The following is a 17858-nucleotide window of genomic DNA, read 5'->3' as shown; positions in this document are numbered from 1 at the left end:
GTGGGAGACTGGCCATTATAGGGTTAATAGTAATAGCAAAGAGGTCGACATTAAGAACAGAACCCTGAGGCACACTGTTTTCCTGGATAAACGTGTCCGACAAGGCATAACCCACTCGCACCTTGAAATCTCGGTTTTGTAAAAATGCCTGAAGAAAACATGGCCAGTTCCCACGGAAACCCCACGTGTAAAGAGTACGCAGGATACCAGTACTTCAGCAGGTGTCATAGGCCTTCTCCAAATGGAAAAACACGGCCACAGTCTGATTTCCGCGGAAAGCCATTCATTCATGACATGGCTGGACAGAGTAACGAGATGGTCAACTGCAGAACGCCGTGCTCGAAATCCACACTGTGCATTCGTCAGTAAATTGAGACTCTAGCAAAATTACCAGCTGGGCATTAATCGTACGTTCCATCACCTTGCAGACGTAGCTGGTAAGAGATGGGGCGGTAGCTAGAAGGAAGATTTTTATCCTAGCTGGGCTTAGGGTTATGGGTACGACGGTGGTTTCAGGCCAGCGCCCGGAAAATGTACCCTCTACCCAGATGCGGTTGTATGTGCTAAGCAGAAATTGCTTTCATGAAAGAGAAAGATGCTGCAACATCTGAATGTGGATGGCGTCTGGCCCTGGGGCAGAGGATCAGGATAAACTGAGAGCATGATCTAGCCCCCTCATAGTAAAGGCGGCATTGAAGTACTCACAATTCGTAGAACAGAAGGGTACCGCCCAAGCCAGCTCCTCTTCGTTTCCAATGGAGGAAGGCAGGGTGATAGTGGGAAGAGCTCGAAACATCGGCAAAATGGCGGACCAAGGTGTTTGAGACAGGAAGCAGGTCCACGATAACATCGTCTGCTACTGTCAGGTGGGAAACTGGGGAATGGATCTTGGTGCCAGAGAGCCGTTGGAGGTTGGCCCACACGACAGATTTTTTTTGTTGGGGTTTAAGGGCGCTCAACTACTGAGGTCATTAGCGCCCAGTCACAATCGTTAGAGCACGTAGAATCTAGTAAAACTCAAGGGGAGGGGGGGGGGACACCAGAAAGTCCTTACAAAGATGCAGATAAAATAAGTAAAAGAGATGTCTTTGGACAAGCCAGTCAAAGTTATAAAACGCAGAACACGAGCAGCTGCTCGAGCGTCATCAGCTAAAATATCCGGTAAAGTAGATGGCAGGGACAGGACAACACGAGATTGACTAAAGAGAGGACACGACAATAAAACATGGCGCACTGTTAATGCTTGACCACAAGGGCACTGCGGGGCTGGGTCACCGGAGAGCAGGTAGCGGTGGCTCAACCGGCAATGCCCAATCCGCAACCTGGTCAGAAGGACCTCCTCTCGCCGAGATGGTCGGGAGGAGGTTGTCCAGGCAGTTGGGAGCGGTTTTACTGCCCGGAGCTTGTTTCCTTGAAGGGATGACCAAACATCCCACCACAACGACACAAGCCTCTTACAAACAACCTCACGAACGTCAGATGATGGGACACAATGGGAGGCTGGCCAAGGCAGGAGGACTGCAGCCTTGGCTGCAGCATCAGCAGCCTCATTCCCAGGCACTCCTACATGTCCAGGAAACCACAGAAAGCTGACAGGAGAACCATTATCAGCGAAAGAATAGAGGGACTGCCGGATCTGTTGCACCAAGGGATGGACCGGATAGGGAGCTCCAAGGCTCTGAAGAGCACTGAGTGAGTCAGAGCGATGAATGGCGGTGGCGGCGGGCATACTGAACGGCCTGATGGAGAGCAAAGAGCTCGGCCGTAAAGCTGGAACATTGATCGAGGAGCCGGTATTTAAAGGTGACGGCCCCGACGACAAAGGCACAGCCGACACCATCGTCAGTTTTGGAGCCATCGGTGTAAATAAAGGTGTGACCGGCAAGTCGAGCACGAAGTTCGACAAACCGTGAGCAATACACTGCAGCTGGAGTACCCTCCTTTGGGAGTGAGCTGACGTCGAGATAAATATGAACCGGAGCCTGGAGCCAAGGTGGTGTCGGGCTCTCGCCCTCTCTGAAGGTGGTGGGGAGGGCAAAATCCAATTGTTGAAGCAGGCGACGGAAGCTGACTCCAGGGGGCAGCAGCGCAGACACATACTTTTTTTGTTTTGGTTTTTTGGGCGCAAAACTGCTATGGTCATTAGCGCCCGGTCCGTGACTTAGGAAACAGTAAAAAACCGAAAATGGAAACCAGCAGCAATGGGAACGAAAGTCATAAAATTGGAGAAACTAAAAGCAGAAGGAGGGCTTAAAATCTACTACAGAAAGGGGTTGGTTGTCCCCAAAAAAAGCTTCAAATGACTGACGTCATTTCACTGGCACTAAAACTCGAGAACGTGATCGGCTGAGCGCGTGTCATCTGCTAAAATCTACGATATATCAGGCGATAGCTGTAGACGGGAGCGTAACGGATTAAAATAGGGGCACTCAATTAAAAGGTGTCTTACCGTCCACAGCTGAGAGCAGTGGGAACAGAGTGGGGGAGGATCGCCGCTTAAAAGATGTCGATGGCTAAAAAGACAGTGCCCTATCCGGAGTCTAGTTAAAATTACCTCCTCCCGACGATGCGTTCGGGAGGAAGAGGTCCAAGCACAAGGAAGAGCTTTCATGTCCCGCAATTTATTATGGGAAAGTGTCGACCAATGCGCGTGCCATAAATGAACAACACGACGTCATAAAACGCTCCGTAGATCGGCGAAGGGAATCGATCGAATAGCTGGCCGAAGAAGAGAGACTGCAGCCTTGGCTGCAATATCGGTCGCCTCATTTCCACAGATACTAACGTGTCCCGGGAGCCAGAGGAACGCCACCGAGACGCCCCCCAGGTGGAGCAAGCGCAGACAGTCCTAAATCCGGTGGACCAGAGGGCGCACAGGGTAAAGAGCTTGGAGACTGAGGAGAGAGCAGAGAGAATCTGAGCAGATAACGTACTGTATCCGCTGATGGCGGCGGATGTAGTGGACAGCCTGGAGAACAGCATAAAGCTCCGCAGTATAAACCGAACACTGGTCGGGAAGCCGAAAGGGATTTTGGGTGTCGCCAACAATATATGCATCCCACCACAACGACACAAGCCTCTTACATACATCCCCACGAACGTCAGATGACGGGACACAATGGGAGGCTGGCCGAGGCAGGAGGACTGCAGCCTTGGCTGCAGCATCCGCAGCCTCATTCCCAGGCACTCCTACATGTCCGGGAACCCACAGAAAGCTGACAGAACCACCATTATCAGCGAAAGAATGGAGGGACTGCTGTATCCGTTGAATCAAGGGATGGACCGGATAGGGAGCTCCAAGGCTCTGAAGAGCACTGAGTGAGTCAGAGCAGAGTACATACGATGAATGGCGGTGGCGGCGGGCATACTGAACGGCCTGATGGAGAGCAAAAAGCTCGGCCGTAAAGCTGGAACATTGGTCGAGGAGCCGGTATTTAAAGGTGGCTGCCCCGACGACAAAGGCACAGCCGACACCATCGTCAGTTTTGGATCCATCGGTGTAAATAAAGGTGTGACCGGCAAGTCGCGCACGAAGTTCGACAAACCGCGAGCAATACACTGCAGCCGGAGTACCCTCCTTCGGGAGTGAGCTGAGGTCGGGATAAATATGAACCGGAGCCTGGAGCCAAGGTGGTGTCGGGCTCTCACCCTCTCTGTAGGTGGTAGGGAGGGCAAATTCCAATTGTCGAAGCAGGCGACGGAAGTGGACTCCGGGGGGCAGCAGGGCAGACACATACAACCCGTACTGACGGTCGAGAGAATCGGCGAAGAAGGACTCGTAAGAGGGGTGGTCGGGCATAGACAACAGCCGGCAGGCATACCGACACAGCAGTACGTCGCGCCGGTAGGTCACTGGTAACTCGGCAGCATCAGCATAAAGACTCTCGACAGGACTAGTGTAGAAGGCTCCGGTCGCAAGACGTATCCCCCGATGGTGGATGGAGTTGAGCCGGCGTAAGAGGGATGGCCGAGTAGACGAGTAGACGAGTAGACGAAGCTCCCATAATCCAGCTTCGATCGGACTATGGACCGATACAAGCGAAGCAGGACAGTGCGATCCGCTCCCCAAGATGAACCACTAAGAACTCTGAGGACATTAAGGGAACGTGTACAACGGGCCGCCAAATAAGAGACATGCGGAGACCAACACAGTTTCCTGTTCAACGTGAGCCCTAGAAACTTAGTTGTTTCGACGAATGGGAGAACAATGGGACCAAGATGTAAGGATGGCGGAAGGAACGCTTTATATCGCAAAAAGTTGATATAAACCGTCTTCTCTTCAGAGAACCGGGAGCCATTTGCCACGCTTTCTGAGTACAGGCGGTCTAGACAACGCTGAAGGCAGCGCTCCAGGAGGCATGTTCTCTGGGCACTGCAGTAGATCGCGAAGTCATCGACAAAGAGAGAGCCTGAGACATTAGGTGGAATGCAATCCATAATTGGATTGATCGCGATGGCAAAAAGGGCTACGCTCAAGACGGAGCCCTGAGGCACTCCGTTCTCCTGGAGGAAGACGTCGGACAATACGGAACCCACACGTACCCTAAACTTTCGATCCGTTAAAAAGGAATCAATAAAAAGGGGCAGGCGACCGCGTAGGCCCCACCTGTGCATAGTGCGGAGGATACCTCCTCTCCAACAGGTATCATAAGCCTTCTCCAAGTCGAAGAACACGGCTACCGTTTGGCGCCTTCGCAAAAAGTTCTTCATGATGAATGTCGACAAGGTCACAAGGTGGTCAACAGCGGAGCGGCGGCGACGAAAGCCGCATTGGACATTAGTAAGTAGCCGTCGAGATTCAAGAATCCAGACTAACCGAGCATTAACCATGTGCTCCATCACCTTACAGACACAGCTTGTAAGAGAAATGGGGCGGTAACTAGAAGGAAGGTGTCTATCCTTCCCGGGTTTGGGTATAGGAACAACAACGGCGTCACGCCAACGCATGGGGACTTGACCTTCGGTCCAGACGCGATTGTAGGTACGAAGAAGGAAGCTTTTGCCCGCCGGAGAAAGGTGTGCCAGCATCTGAACGTGAATGGCATCTGGCCCCGGAGCAGAGGACCGGGACAGTGCAAGCGCACGTTCGAGTTCCCGCATAGTAAAGGGGGCATTATAAGTTTCCAGATTCAGCGAGTGGAAGGAAGGTCGCCGAGCCTCTTCTGCCTCTTTCCTGGGAAGGAAGGCAGGATGGTAATGGGCGGAGCTTGAAACCTCCGCGAAAAAGCGGCCAAAGGCGTTGGAGACAGCCACAGGATCAACAAGGGCCTCATTACCTGAGGTCAGGCCAGGTACCGAGGAATGGGCCTTAATGCCCGACAGCCGGCGCAGGCTACCCCAAACGACGGAAGAGGGAGTAAAACTGTTAAAGGAGCTGGTGAAAGAGGCCCAACAAGCTTTTTTGCTGTCTTTGATGACTCTACGGCATTGCGCTCGGACTCGTTTGTATTCAATACAATTCGCCAACGTAGGATGGCGGCGAAAGGTGCGTAAAGCACGTCGTCGAGCACGGATAGCGTCCCTACAAGCCTCGTTCCACCAGGGGACGGAAACGCGACGTGAAGAAGAAGAAGTAGTAGTAGTACGAGGAATGGAACATTCGGCAGCATTGATGATAACAGCCGTGAGGTATTCGACCTGACTGTCACAACTGGGAAAATCGTGGTCCGGAAAGGTTGCCAAGGAGGAGTAAAGTCCCCAGTCAGCTTTCAGTATGTTCCAGCTCGAAGGACGTGGGGATGGGGTGTGGTGCAGGAGACGAACAACACAGGGGAAGTGGTCGCTCGAATAGGTGTCAGAAAGGACATACCACTCGAACCGACGGGCAAGAGTGGTAGAACAGATCGAGAGGTCCAAGTGGGAGTAGGTATGAGTAGAGTCCGAGAGGAAAGTCGGGGCGCCAGTATTGAGGCAGACAAGATTGAGATGGTTGAAGACATCCGCCAAGAGTGTGCCTCTTTGACAGGATGCAGGAGAGCCGCAAAGGGGATGATGGGCATTAAAGTCGCCAAACAATAAAAACGGCGGGGGAAGCTGAACGATCAGGTGCATCATGTCAGCCCGACTAACAGCAGATGACGGTGGAGTGTAGATGGTACAAACTGAAAAAGTAAAAGCAGAAAGAGTAATGCGGACAGCTATTGCTTGGAGTGGAGTGGTCAATGGGATGGGATGGTAATAGACATCGTCCCGAACGAGCAACATGACCCCACCATGAGCTGGGACACCGTCCACAGGGGTGAGGTCATACCGCTCCGGGGAATAGTGGGTAAAGGCAATACGGTCAGTCGGGCGCAACTTGGTTTCCTGGAGACCAAGGACGAGTGGACAGTGCAGGCGGAGGAGCAGTTGTAATTCCTCCCGATTAGATCGAATACCTCTTATGTTCCAATGAAACAACGCCATCGCTAGTCAAAAAGTTGGGGGAACGAGACGGGGGAAGAGCTGGTCACCTCGACGGCCGCGGAGGGCCAGGTTGCGAGGGAACAACGCTACAACTGACGGGAGGCGGATCCGGTTCCATCGACTCGTCGCCAGCTGCGGCCGCTGTCCCTGGTTGTGTAGGAGGGGCAGCATCGTTTGCCGACGAAAGGCCGGCTGAGCGCCTGGCAGCAGAGCGTCCCGGGGAAACGGAGGACGGCCGGGAGCAACGACTCACGGATGGAGCGTCAGACGAAACGCGCCGGGGTGGAGAGGGGGATAGAGACTACTTCTTGGAGGCCGCCTTGGAAGTCCGAGGAGGCACAGGGATGGTGGGCTGGACCCGAAGAAGGTCCTCATGCGCGGGGTCCGTTTTGGAACGCCGGACCTCGGAAGCTGGGGTCCGGAACGTTTCCCCGATGGATGCCTGAGAAGAGGATCGCTTCTCAGGTGGCGTGGGGGCAGGAGGAGGAGGAAGGGTGGCCCCTGGGGCAGAGGGGGTGGGGGCCACGGGGGAGGAGGATTTGGAAGGGAGGGATTTGGGAGGCGGAGGCAGAGCCCCCTGATGGGCGGAGGAGGCGTATGGGGGACAGGATAGGGGTGAGGATACCGCGGAAGGAGTGGACACAACTGAGGCAAACGAAGTGGTCAATGGCACGGGATGGAGGCGGTCATACTTCTTCCTTGCCTCAGAATAAGAGAGCCGATCCAAAGTTTTGATTTCTTGTATCTTCTTCTCCTTCTGATAAGCGGGGCAGTCTGAGGATCTAGGCGAGTGGACGCCAGGACAATTAATGCAACGAGGTGGTGGGGTGCATGTATGTTCCTCACGAAGAGGACGTCCACAATCGCCACAAAGGGGCTCAGCCTCACACCGTGACGACATGTGCCCAAAGCGCAAACACCTAAAACAGCGCATAGGAGGCGGGACGTAAGGTCGCACGTCACACCGGTAGCACATCACCTTTACCTTCTCCGGGAGAACGTCCCCCTCGAAGGCGAGGATAAAGGCCCTGGTGTCGATGCGACGGTCTTTGGGGCCGCGCTGGACTCGCCGGACGAAATGCACGCCTCGGCGCTCCAGGTTGGCCCTGAGCTCCTCATCAGATTGTAGCATGAGGTCACGATGAAAAATCACCCCCTGCGTTCTATTTAGTGCCATATGTGGGACAATGGATACTGGGATGTCCCCTAGGCGGTCGGACGCCAGGAGCGCCGCCGACTGTGTGGCGGAGGTGGTCTTGATAAGAACGGACCCTGAACGCATCTTGCTGAGAGCCTCGATTTCCCCGAAGATGTCCTCAATGTGCTGAACAAAGAACATGGGCTTGGAGGTGACGAATGTCCCCCCATCGGTTCGAGAACAGACCAAATAGCGGGGGAAGTACTTCGCCCCAACCCGGCGGGACTGTCCCTCCTCCCATGAAGTGGCCAAGGGGGAAAGGGCAGGAGAACCAGAACCAGAGACAGTACCTTTCTTTTTAAAAGACTCGGCCGCAGAGCGACCTGATACATGTTGACGTTTAATCTGCGAAACATCCACCCCGATACCACCCACTCCGACCAGGGGCTCTCCCCACGGGCGCCACCCAGCCTCAGTAAGGGCCACCTGGCAGGATGACCGTTGCCGGGAGTCCTGATGCCCCAAGGAGACTGGCATCTACTCCTTGGCCGACGTGGGGAGGGTGCAGCTCAGGTATCGGCAGTACGATCCCTGTGTTGTCAGGGGGCTACAACCTAGAGGGTACATGACGACCCCACCACAACGGGCTGGCTACCGTGCTGGATTTTGGGTGCCATGGAAAGTCCATCATGATCGTTGGTGCAGATGGGGACGCACTATGGGCGTAACTTGTACAACCCATCAGGCGTTTAGGCCCAATTTGAGGAATAGTGGGTATGGTTACAACGCCGTTACAATGCTGAGTGCCAAGGTCTCAGTGCACGGAGGACCAGTGATACACCACGTAAGGCGTCCTTCCCCAAAAGGCTCGTACTTCTGTAGAAATTTGAAAAATGGAGGTCAAACCCCAAGGGGGACCATCACATGGAAGGCCGAAACGGTTGAAACTCCTTTTAGTCGCCTCTTACGACAGGCAGGAGTACCTCGGGCCTATTCTTACCCCGGACCCGCAGGGGGGTCCACACAACAGAGGAAGTGGTGGAACTGTTAAAAGAACTAGTGAATGAAATCCAGCTAGCTCGTTTCCTACCCCAAAGGATGCGACTACACTTTGCACGCATCTGTTTCTAATGGATGCAGTTTTCCATCATAGGATGACTGAAAAACGTGGAGAGCTCGTCTCCATGCGCGAATTGCATCGCGGCATGCTGAGTTCACCAAGGGACTGGAATACGACGTGGTATAGAGGAAGTGCGAGGAATGGAAAGCTCTGCAGCAGTAAAGATAACATTGGTGAGATAATCTACCTGGTCACCACAACGGGAAATCTTGTTCTTCGAAGGTCGCCAGGGAGTAGTTAAGCTACCAGTCAGCCTTAGTAAGCTACCATTTTGGGGTGCATGTGGATGGGGTAGGAGTCAGCAAATAGAACACAGGAAATGGTCGCTCGAGAAAGTGTCAGAACAGACCACTCAAGACGATGGGAAAACTGGGCAGTGAGGAAGTATAGGTCCAAATGGGAATAGGTGAGCGAGGAGTTGGAAAGGAAAGTGGTGCTCCAGTGTTAAGGCAGAAGAGGATGAGTTAAGAAGGTCAGCAAAGAGGGCACCTCTCTGACAGGTCCTGAGAGAATCCCAGAGCCGATGATGCGCATTAGAGTCACCGAGTAGCAAACACGGGGGAGGTAGCTGCCCAATAAGCTGAAGGAAGTCTGGCCTGGTGACATCGAAGGACGAAGGTACATAAATAGTTGAAGGGAGAAAGACAGGCAGGGAAGGAAAAGGCGAACCGCAACAGCTTCAAGACAGGTAGTCAGGGAGATGGGTTGACTATGAATGTAATTCCATATGAGCAGCATGATACTTCCATGGGACGGAATGCCGACCTCAAGGGGAAGGTCAAAACGAATCAGTAAGTAATGTGAAAGCTCAAAGCAGTTGTGAGAGCGCAATTTCGTTTCCTGATAGAGTACAAGGGAATGCTGCGATGCTAAAAGCAGCCGTAAATTCTCTGTGGGGCCAAAGACCGTGGACGTTCCATTGGAGGACATTCATGCGGAGGAAGAGATGGAGGCGTGTCAACTCGGTGGTAGCCGAGTGATAGCCAGTGTGGAGTCTCTACTACAGGGCACAGGAGCAGGAGGATCCTGCTCCACGAGGTCCACACAAGCATCGGCTTGTTTGTGCGGTCGGTCTGTGGAGTCAAATGCTGTAAAACGGTTGGTGGTGCGCACCAACGAGACAGATGGCGGCCGGGCTAAGTACCACGTGTCGACACCATCGAACAGAATCTTCAAGTTGGTGAAGGAGAAGACTGTTTCCCTTTGGCGGACTTCTTCGAGCCTTTCTGGTTAGAGGAAGTCTCGAGTGTTTGGCTGGATAGACGGAGGAAGTCGTCATGAGAGTACTACTTCTGGTTGTGTAGATGGCGGCTTCGCCCCTTGAGGCGAGAGTTTGACCATTTGTTGCACAGCAGGACGGGGGGATGGCGATGCTACCTTGACACTGGGCGACTTCACAATCTCAGAGCCGAATTTCAGGTCGCATGTCTGCGTGGCCATGTCCTTCATGGATCGAGGGTAAGAAAAACAGAACTGTAGGTGCCAGACGGGAGAACACAGGGTTTGCAACTAGCCAGTAACTTGCGATCTACTAGGTAAGGCACTTTTTCCGTTACTTGAATCTCTTTGACAACACACTTATCTAGGTACATGGGACAATCTCGAGAGGCGGCGGCATGGCCGCCATTGCAGTTGATACAGTGGGGAAGATGAGGTGGACAATCGCCCTCTTGTGTATCCCTGCCACAGGTTACACATTTGGCTGGTGTCGTCAAGATATTCTAGTGTGGTTAAAACGATGACACTGGTAGCAGCACATCGGGTTCTGAATGTATGGCCGGACTGTGATAATTTCATAGCCTGCTTTCATCTTTGACGGCAGCACCACTTTATCAAAAAAGAATAGCAGGACGACAGACACGCTGTACGGAAGGGGAAAATGTTGCAAAGGCTGGGGCCCCGTGGTAGCCAAGCACGAACCCGCTGAAGAGTGGCGAGTCCCCTGAGGGGATTGTGGAACAGTGTTGAGTGACATGGGTGGGTAGGCATCTCTCAGACCGTGACTGTGTAACTTGCCAGAAGCTACTGTCGTCTAACCCACTGTGGTGTGATACTGGCTTCCACAGGGCTCGTATGGAAGGCCAACCGCTCGCCAGCGTGGTGAACAGCCTCCAGCAAGCTCAGTACCGACAATGCTGCCGACCCACAGGCAACGCATCCATAGTCCAAGCAGCATAAATAAGTGCTTTGTAAAACCTCAGAAGAACTGTACGGTCCGCGCCGTATGAGGAGTGACTAAGAAAACGGAGAGCATTCAACTTCTTAATGTAAGTTGTCTTAAGCTGGCTGACCTGTGAGGGCCAAGTTAGCTTTTAGTCGAAATACCTACGAATTGGAAAGAGTTAACCATTTCTAGTAAATGGTCACGAAAATAAATTTCTGGGTGTGGGTGCACAATTTGGAGTTAACAAAAATGCATAACTAGTGATTGTGCAGGGGAATATTGGTGGCTGTGTTTCAGGACCCAGTCATGGACTCTCCAGACAGCCCCCTGGAACTGGCGCTCAGTGGTGCACAGTGACGCAGAGGCATAGCGCAGGCAGAGATCCATGTACAGTGACAGAGGAGCTGTGGGGCCCACTGCATTTACAATACCACTGATGGCGATAGCAAACATCGTTACGTTCAGAACCGATCCCTGAGGGACTCCAGTTTCCTGCACATAGTGGTTGCTAACAGTCGGGTCTATTAAAAAAAATAAATAAAATAAAAAACCATAGGAAATTCTGGATAAAATTGGGTAAACTGGCCCATAAACTCCACTAATGCAGTGTGATGTCGCCCAGGTGGTATAGCATGCCTTCTGTAGGTCAAAGAACACAGCTATCAGAGGTTGGCGAGACGCGAAAGCATTGCGCACTGTCGATTCCAAACGAACCAGGTGATCTATGGTGGACCAGAAACTCTTTGGAATCGGTAAATGCCCTCAGACTTCAAGGCACCAACAATGATGGCCCCTGACATTTTGTTTGAATAGCTTACACAGCCCATTCGCTAAAGAGAATGGTCGGTAATTAGTTAAAATATGTGGGTCCTTACCCAGTTTCGGGACAGGAATAACAATACTTTACCATAATGGGAGGGAAATATTTCCTTCTGCCAAACCGAGCGAGGTGGCGCAGTGGTTAGCACACTGGACTCGCATTCGGAAGGACGACGGTTCAATCCCGCGTCCGACCATCCTGATTTAGGTTTTCCGTGATTTCCCTAAATCGCTCCAGGCAAATGCCGGGATGGTTCCTTTGAAAGGGCACGGCCGATTTCCTTCCCAATCCTTCCCTAACCCTCTGAGACCGATAACCTCGCTGTTTGGTCTCTTCCCCCAAACAACCAACCAACCAACCAACCAACCTTCTGCCAATTGCAATTAAAAAGCCAGAGGATATGTTTCATGCTGTCGGCATAAAGATGTTTGAGCATTTAGCTGTCAATTTTGTTGCGTCCAGGTCCCATATCGCGACACACTGCCAAAGCACTGCGAAGCTCCCATTCACTAAAAGGGACATTGTATAATAGAGAGCCATGTGCATGGAAAGATAGCGGGCGGCACACAGTAAGGTGTTTCCGGGCCAGGAAATGAGGATGGTAATTACAGCAAGCGGAAACTTCACCAAAGTGTGCTACAAAACATTCGGCAAGTACCACGGGATCAGTGCAGATATTACCATTGACAAGGATGCCAGGAACTGCCATGGGCGATGGATGGCCGCAAGTGCGGCGGAGTTTAGTTCACACTTGGGACGATGGGGTGCAGGATCACATAGTTGAGGCATATTGCTCCCAACACTCCAGATCCATTTTCCTTATTAACAACAGCATTTCGCACGCAGTCTCTTGAATGTTGTTAAATCATTCATAGAGGGATTGCGCTTCTGTTGTTAAAGCGGTGTCCCCTGATAGCTGTGGCTGTATCTTGAGACCACCATTGCACCGGTGGTCGTCGGGATGAGCTGGAGGAGTATGATATAGCTGCTGCTGTAGCATGATTAGTAGTATCAATAATATCCTGTACCAATTTGTAGATATTCATCACACGACTAGCTACAAAAGTGGCTGCAGAGGAGAAAGCCTGCCAATCAGCTTACCTAAGCGACCAAAGTGGAGCATCTTCCAGATGTCCGAGTGGAGAAAGAACAATAACAAAATGGTCGGTGTCACAAAGATCGCCATGGGCGTGTCACTGAATCAGGGGTAAGATACTCGGGCTGCAAACTGCGAGATCAATAGCTGAAAACTTTCTGTGGGCCACACTGAAATGGGCTGCAGCTGCAGTGTTGAGTAGGCAGACGTCGAGTTCTTAAAGGAGGTGTTCTAGTACTTTGCCAGAGAGAGAGAGAGAGAGAGAGAGAGAGAGAGAGAGAGAGAGAGAGAGAGAGTCGCCAGCCCACTGGGGATTATGTGCATTAAAGTCCCCCAACAAGAGAAAGGGGACAGGTAGCTGTGCCACTAACAGTTCATGATAATGGAAAGGTCCATCTGGGGATAGATAAACATTACATATTGTCATCCGAACTGACAGACTAACTACTGCGTCTTCTAGTGCAGTGGTAAGCGGGACTGCTTACTGAAAATATCAGTGCATATGAAGGTACTGACCCCACTGGCCGCTCTTTCGACATTAACCTGGAAGAGCTGACAGGATAAAAAGTCACGGATAAAAATATTTCTCGTTTTGGCGACATCGAGTCAGTGAACACTGTCCACTCCGCACAAATGACCGACGGCCCACATGCCTTTCTACTTCACCCTGTTTAATACGTCAAATGTCAATAGAATATTTTCACTTCTAGCACGACATGCAGTATATTCCCAGCACTAAAAATATTACTTCGCGGAGAATTAATCTGTATCTCCTCGTTTGAGAACTAAAAAAATGTATGTTGTTGTGGTCTTCAGTCCTGAGACTGGTTTGATGCAGCTCTCCGTGCTACTCTATCCTGTGCAAACTTCTTCATCTCCCAGCACTTACTGCAACCTACATCCTTCTGAATCTGCTTAGTGTATTCATCTCTGTCTCCCTCTACGATTTTTAAGCTTCACGCTGCCCTCCAATGCTAAACTTGTGATTCCTTGATGCCTCAGAACATGTCCTACCAACTGGTCCCTTCTTGTCAAGCTGCGCCACAAACTCCTCCCCAATTCTATTCAATACCTCTTCATTAGTTATGTGATCTACCCATCTAATCTTCAGCATTCTGTAGCACCACATTTCGAAAGCTTCTATTCTCTTCTTGTCCAAACTATATCGTCCATGTTTCACTTCCATACATGGATACACTCCACACAAATACTTTCAGAGATGATTTCGTGACAAATCTATAATCGATGTTAAATTTCTCTTCTTTAGAAACGCTTTCCTTGCCATTGCCAGTCTACATTTTATAGCCTCTCTACTTCGACCATCATCAGTTATTTTGCTCCCCAAACAGCGAAACTCCTTTACTACTTTCAGCGTCTCATTTCCTAATCCAATTCCCTCAACATCACCCGACTTAATTCGACTACATTCCATTATCCTCGTTTTGCTTTTGTTCATGTTCATCTTATATCCTCCTTTCAAGATACTGTCCATTCTGTTCAACTGCTCTTCCAAGTCCTTTGCTGTCTCTGACAGAATTACAATGTCATTGGCGAATCTCAAAGTTTTTATTTCTTCTCCATGGATTTTAATACCTACTCCGAATTTTTCTTTTGTTTCCTTTACTGCTTGCTCAATATACAGATTGAATAACATCGGGGAGAGGCTACAACCCTGTCTCACTTCCTTCCCAACCACTGCTTCCCTTTCATGCCCCTCCACTCTTGTAACTGCCATCTGGTTTCTGTACAAATTGTAAATAGCCTTTCGCTCCCTGTATTTTACCCCTGCCACCTTTAGAATTTGAAAGAGTATTCCAGTCAACATTGTTAAAAGCTTTCTCTAAGTCTACAAATGCTAGAAACTTAGGTTTGCCTTTCCTTAATCTTTCTTCTAAGATAAGTCGTAAGGTCAGTATTGCCTCACGTGTTCCAATATTTATACGGAATCCAAACTTATCTTACCCGAGGTCGGCTTCTACGAGTTTTTCCATTCGTTTGTAAAGAATTCGCGTTACTGTTTTGCAGCTGTGACTTATTAAACTGATAGTTCGGTAATTTTCACATCTGTCAACACCTGGTTTCTTTGGGAAAGAAAAATTCTGAGGTTCGTTTCTAAATTAGGCAGACAAGGTGGAGAAACTCCACTGACTAGAAAACAGTAAAGCTTATCGATGAACGTCCTAATTGTTACTCGGGGAACCAGTATTCTAAACTCTCCGGTTACCTAGGTCCCTTTCTTTTGCATCGGCTCATACTAGGTAATGTACACTGAAGTACTTCCTGTTACTGTCTTGTGTTCACACTACAAACTTTTGATGTCATTTACCGAAACCTATCTCCAAAAATTTTCAATGAAGCTTAATCCATTAGATTAAATAGTTTCGATTAAACATTTCGTTTTACTCAGTTTCGGATCTGAGCCTATGAAAAACAGCTGTGATCGCAGGCGAAAGGGGCTTTTCTGCTGCGGAACGAGGCTTGCCAGTAAATTTTCGCAATCCACTAGCCCTTCCTGCTGGTAATCCTACAGTGTACAAACAATCCTTTCTGCCATATGTAATGTGCCAAATTCCACAAATCGTTAAAAATCACTAAGCCCGAAAGACTATGTGCTGTTAACGCAAATTTCTGATTTTATCAACTTTACCTGAAGTACAATACGTAATAGTTTGAACACAGATGCTTGAGCAACTTAGCTACATGCACTAACGATTACATGAGAGTAAACATGCTTCAGCTTGAAAGTATGGACTATATAATATCGAGTTCTTGGTGAAATACATGAATGGAATGGGGCAAATTAAAAAAAAAAACTTTAATTACTACTGAAGGCTAATTACGAAAACTTTGAAGGAAATTTTAAGTATTTCTAGTTATGTAAATGGGGTGTCAAAAACTTAATCTCTTCAGGGCGTAGCTCTTTCAGGTATTAAAAGCTGCATTGGTGTGATTTACGTATGAAAAACGGCTTCCTTCACCTCAAGTACTATATTCGAGACAGTTCGATGACAAGGCACTAGGAAAGCAAATGCGCTGTCGAAAGGACCAGGCTTTCTCAACAAACTAAGAATTTTTGAAAAACTCCCGGTATCAAATGTTTTGCCAAATAATTTGAAAGTAAGAAATAAAACAGGTTAGATACACATTTGACTACCCTCTCTAATGTCGCTCGGTATTATGTATAGCAAATGAGGAGCCTATTGTTAGTTTAAAGGTACGAATCTGACTTAGAACCTTAGACTTTGAATACTTTATGATATTTGGTGTACTGTGTGGACCGCGCAACCTTTTGTTATGTGGCCTTAACAGTTCTATCATCTGTGCCCGAAGGTGTAAGAGTTGCAACGATTCTTCGGTTTAAAATATGAGAGAATCATTCAGATACCAGGAGAGGGATTGCGCATTCTCAATCAGCACCTCATTTGTTGTGCATAACTTCGAGCATTATTGATGTTTAGTTCTTACTTTTAAACAAATCATACACAAAGTATTTGACCTTTTTTCTTTAACAAGTGTGGTTTTTCGCTAATATGATACAGCGACTCAAATTTATCACTGCAAATTTACCATATTATTTGTCACTCTTGGAAACCTTGCACTGGTTACAAACAAACATCTTTACACATCCAATTATCAGAGCTTCGACGAGAATCTAAAAAGTAGGTGGAAATTATTTCACTGCATTACACAGATCGGTAGCAAAAAAGACGTTTCAAAACCTTAGTACTGAGATATTGGCATATATTATTTGTAAGTAGTATATCTGAAAACGGGATACCAACGAACAACGTTTACTGAATACAGTAGCACTGAAATTTACATCGTCCAATGTACAGAATGAGCAAATTCAGTAATGTTTGTTTCGTCGACAGGTTTTAGCTTAAATTTGACCAACTGTCTTCCATACTGCTACAGCAAATAGTATGAACACGAACTCGTAGCTCAGTAACTTTCAGGGCAACGCGAATGGTCGCAGTTTTTTTTCCGAGAGAGAACACTGGAAACCCTGACCTGGCATACAGTTTAAGATAGATGCCAGCTATGACGCGAAAGTCTCCACAAAAGGTTCCCAGAATCCAGTACGTACTGAGGAACCGAGGAATGTACTACAACCTCACCACGTATTTCTCCCATAGTGACCACGAAGACAAATTCAAACGTAATTCTGAGCCGGCTTACCTTGCTGCCAATTTGATTTCCACACTGACCACACTGAATGTGCAGAATTTCCCGCATACTTATTTGGCTGTGTAAACAAACACTTCCAGGTTTTGTTCCTATCGAGGTGATGCCGGAAACTAACTGCTGGCTGAAGACACGCCGGCCAAACTGCTGAAGGCTGGCAAAGCTCTGATACGGATCCTGCACGTCCACCGACGGACAAATTGGTTGTGTATAAGTGTTCTGACCGACCGACAAACTTTCCTGTTGTCGGCACGTCGGGCAGGAAGGACCACCAGACAGCCGACCGCCCCCCGCACCCTTTCCAAACACTCCACGCCACCCAACAAACTGTACAGTGTGTACCGCTGTAGTGCCAACTGCCCGACATAATCTTACTTTTGACAATGCTTGTGGGATTAAATGTTCTTCTGAAATACGTGACAGAGTGCGAGACGGACGACACTATAAGGACAGAAATTTAATAGCTGCAGATGTCTGTGGGACGTGTCATGCGAGGAGTATAGGAAATACAGATATGCAAGAAGTGAAGAACTTTTTTTCATCTTTTTTAACGAATCCATCATTGTTTCGTGTCGCGTATACAGAGAATAAAAGTCCATCGATCTTTTGTATTTCTCTTTTTACGTTTTATTTCCGGTACTTGTCGGAAATAAAAGCTAAAAACCGAAATATCGACGTTCAATGAACTTTAATTTATATATTATATTTGCTTAATTGTTGTAAGTGTTAAAAAAGTCCAGCCTTATATCCAAGGCCTCTGCTATGAAAATCTAAGTGTGTGACTTTCTTACAGTTATAACAGTCGCTAAATGCTTCGTTTCTTATGTATCTTTTGTGTATTAGGTGTTGTGCGCGACAACATGTGTGGTCCTTGTTATTCGGATTTGAAGTGAGTTTCTCTTACTTGCCGGTCATCTTTTATGTTACATA

General features: G+C 49.0%; 1 protein-coding gene across 1 annotated transcript in view; it reads right to left on the bottom strand.

Annotated features, from left to right (window-relative positions):
- Positions 1–16979, bottom strand: part of LOC126249203 (tubulin beta chain-like) — a 94154-nt gene extending 77175 nt beyond the window's left edge. The window contains exon 1 of the mRNA XM_049950857.1: positions 16923–16979. Coding sequence (XP_049806814.1) covers positions 16923–16979 — 57 coding nt within the window. The remainder of the gene's footprint in view (positions 1–16922) is intronic.
- Positions 16980–17858: the final 879 nt, after the last annotated feature.

The sequence above is a fragment of the Schistocerca nitens genome, chromosome 3 (assembly GCF_023898315.1).
Source record: "Schistocerca nitens isolate TAMUIC-IGC-003100 chromosome 3, iqSchNite1.1, whole genome shotgun sequence".
NCBI lineage: Eukaryota > Metazoa > Arthropoda > Insecta > Orthoptera > Acrididae > Schistocerca > Schistocerca nitens.
This window is presented reverse-complemented; position numbering and strand designations above follow the sequence as displayed.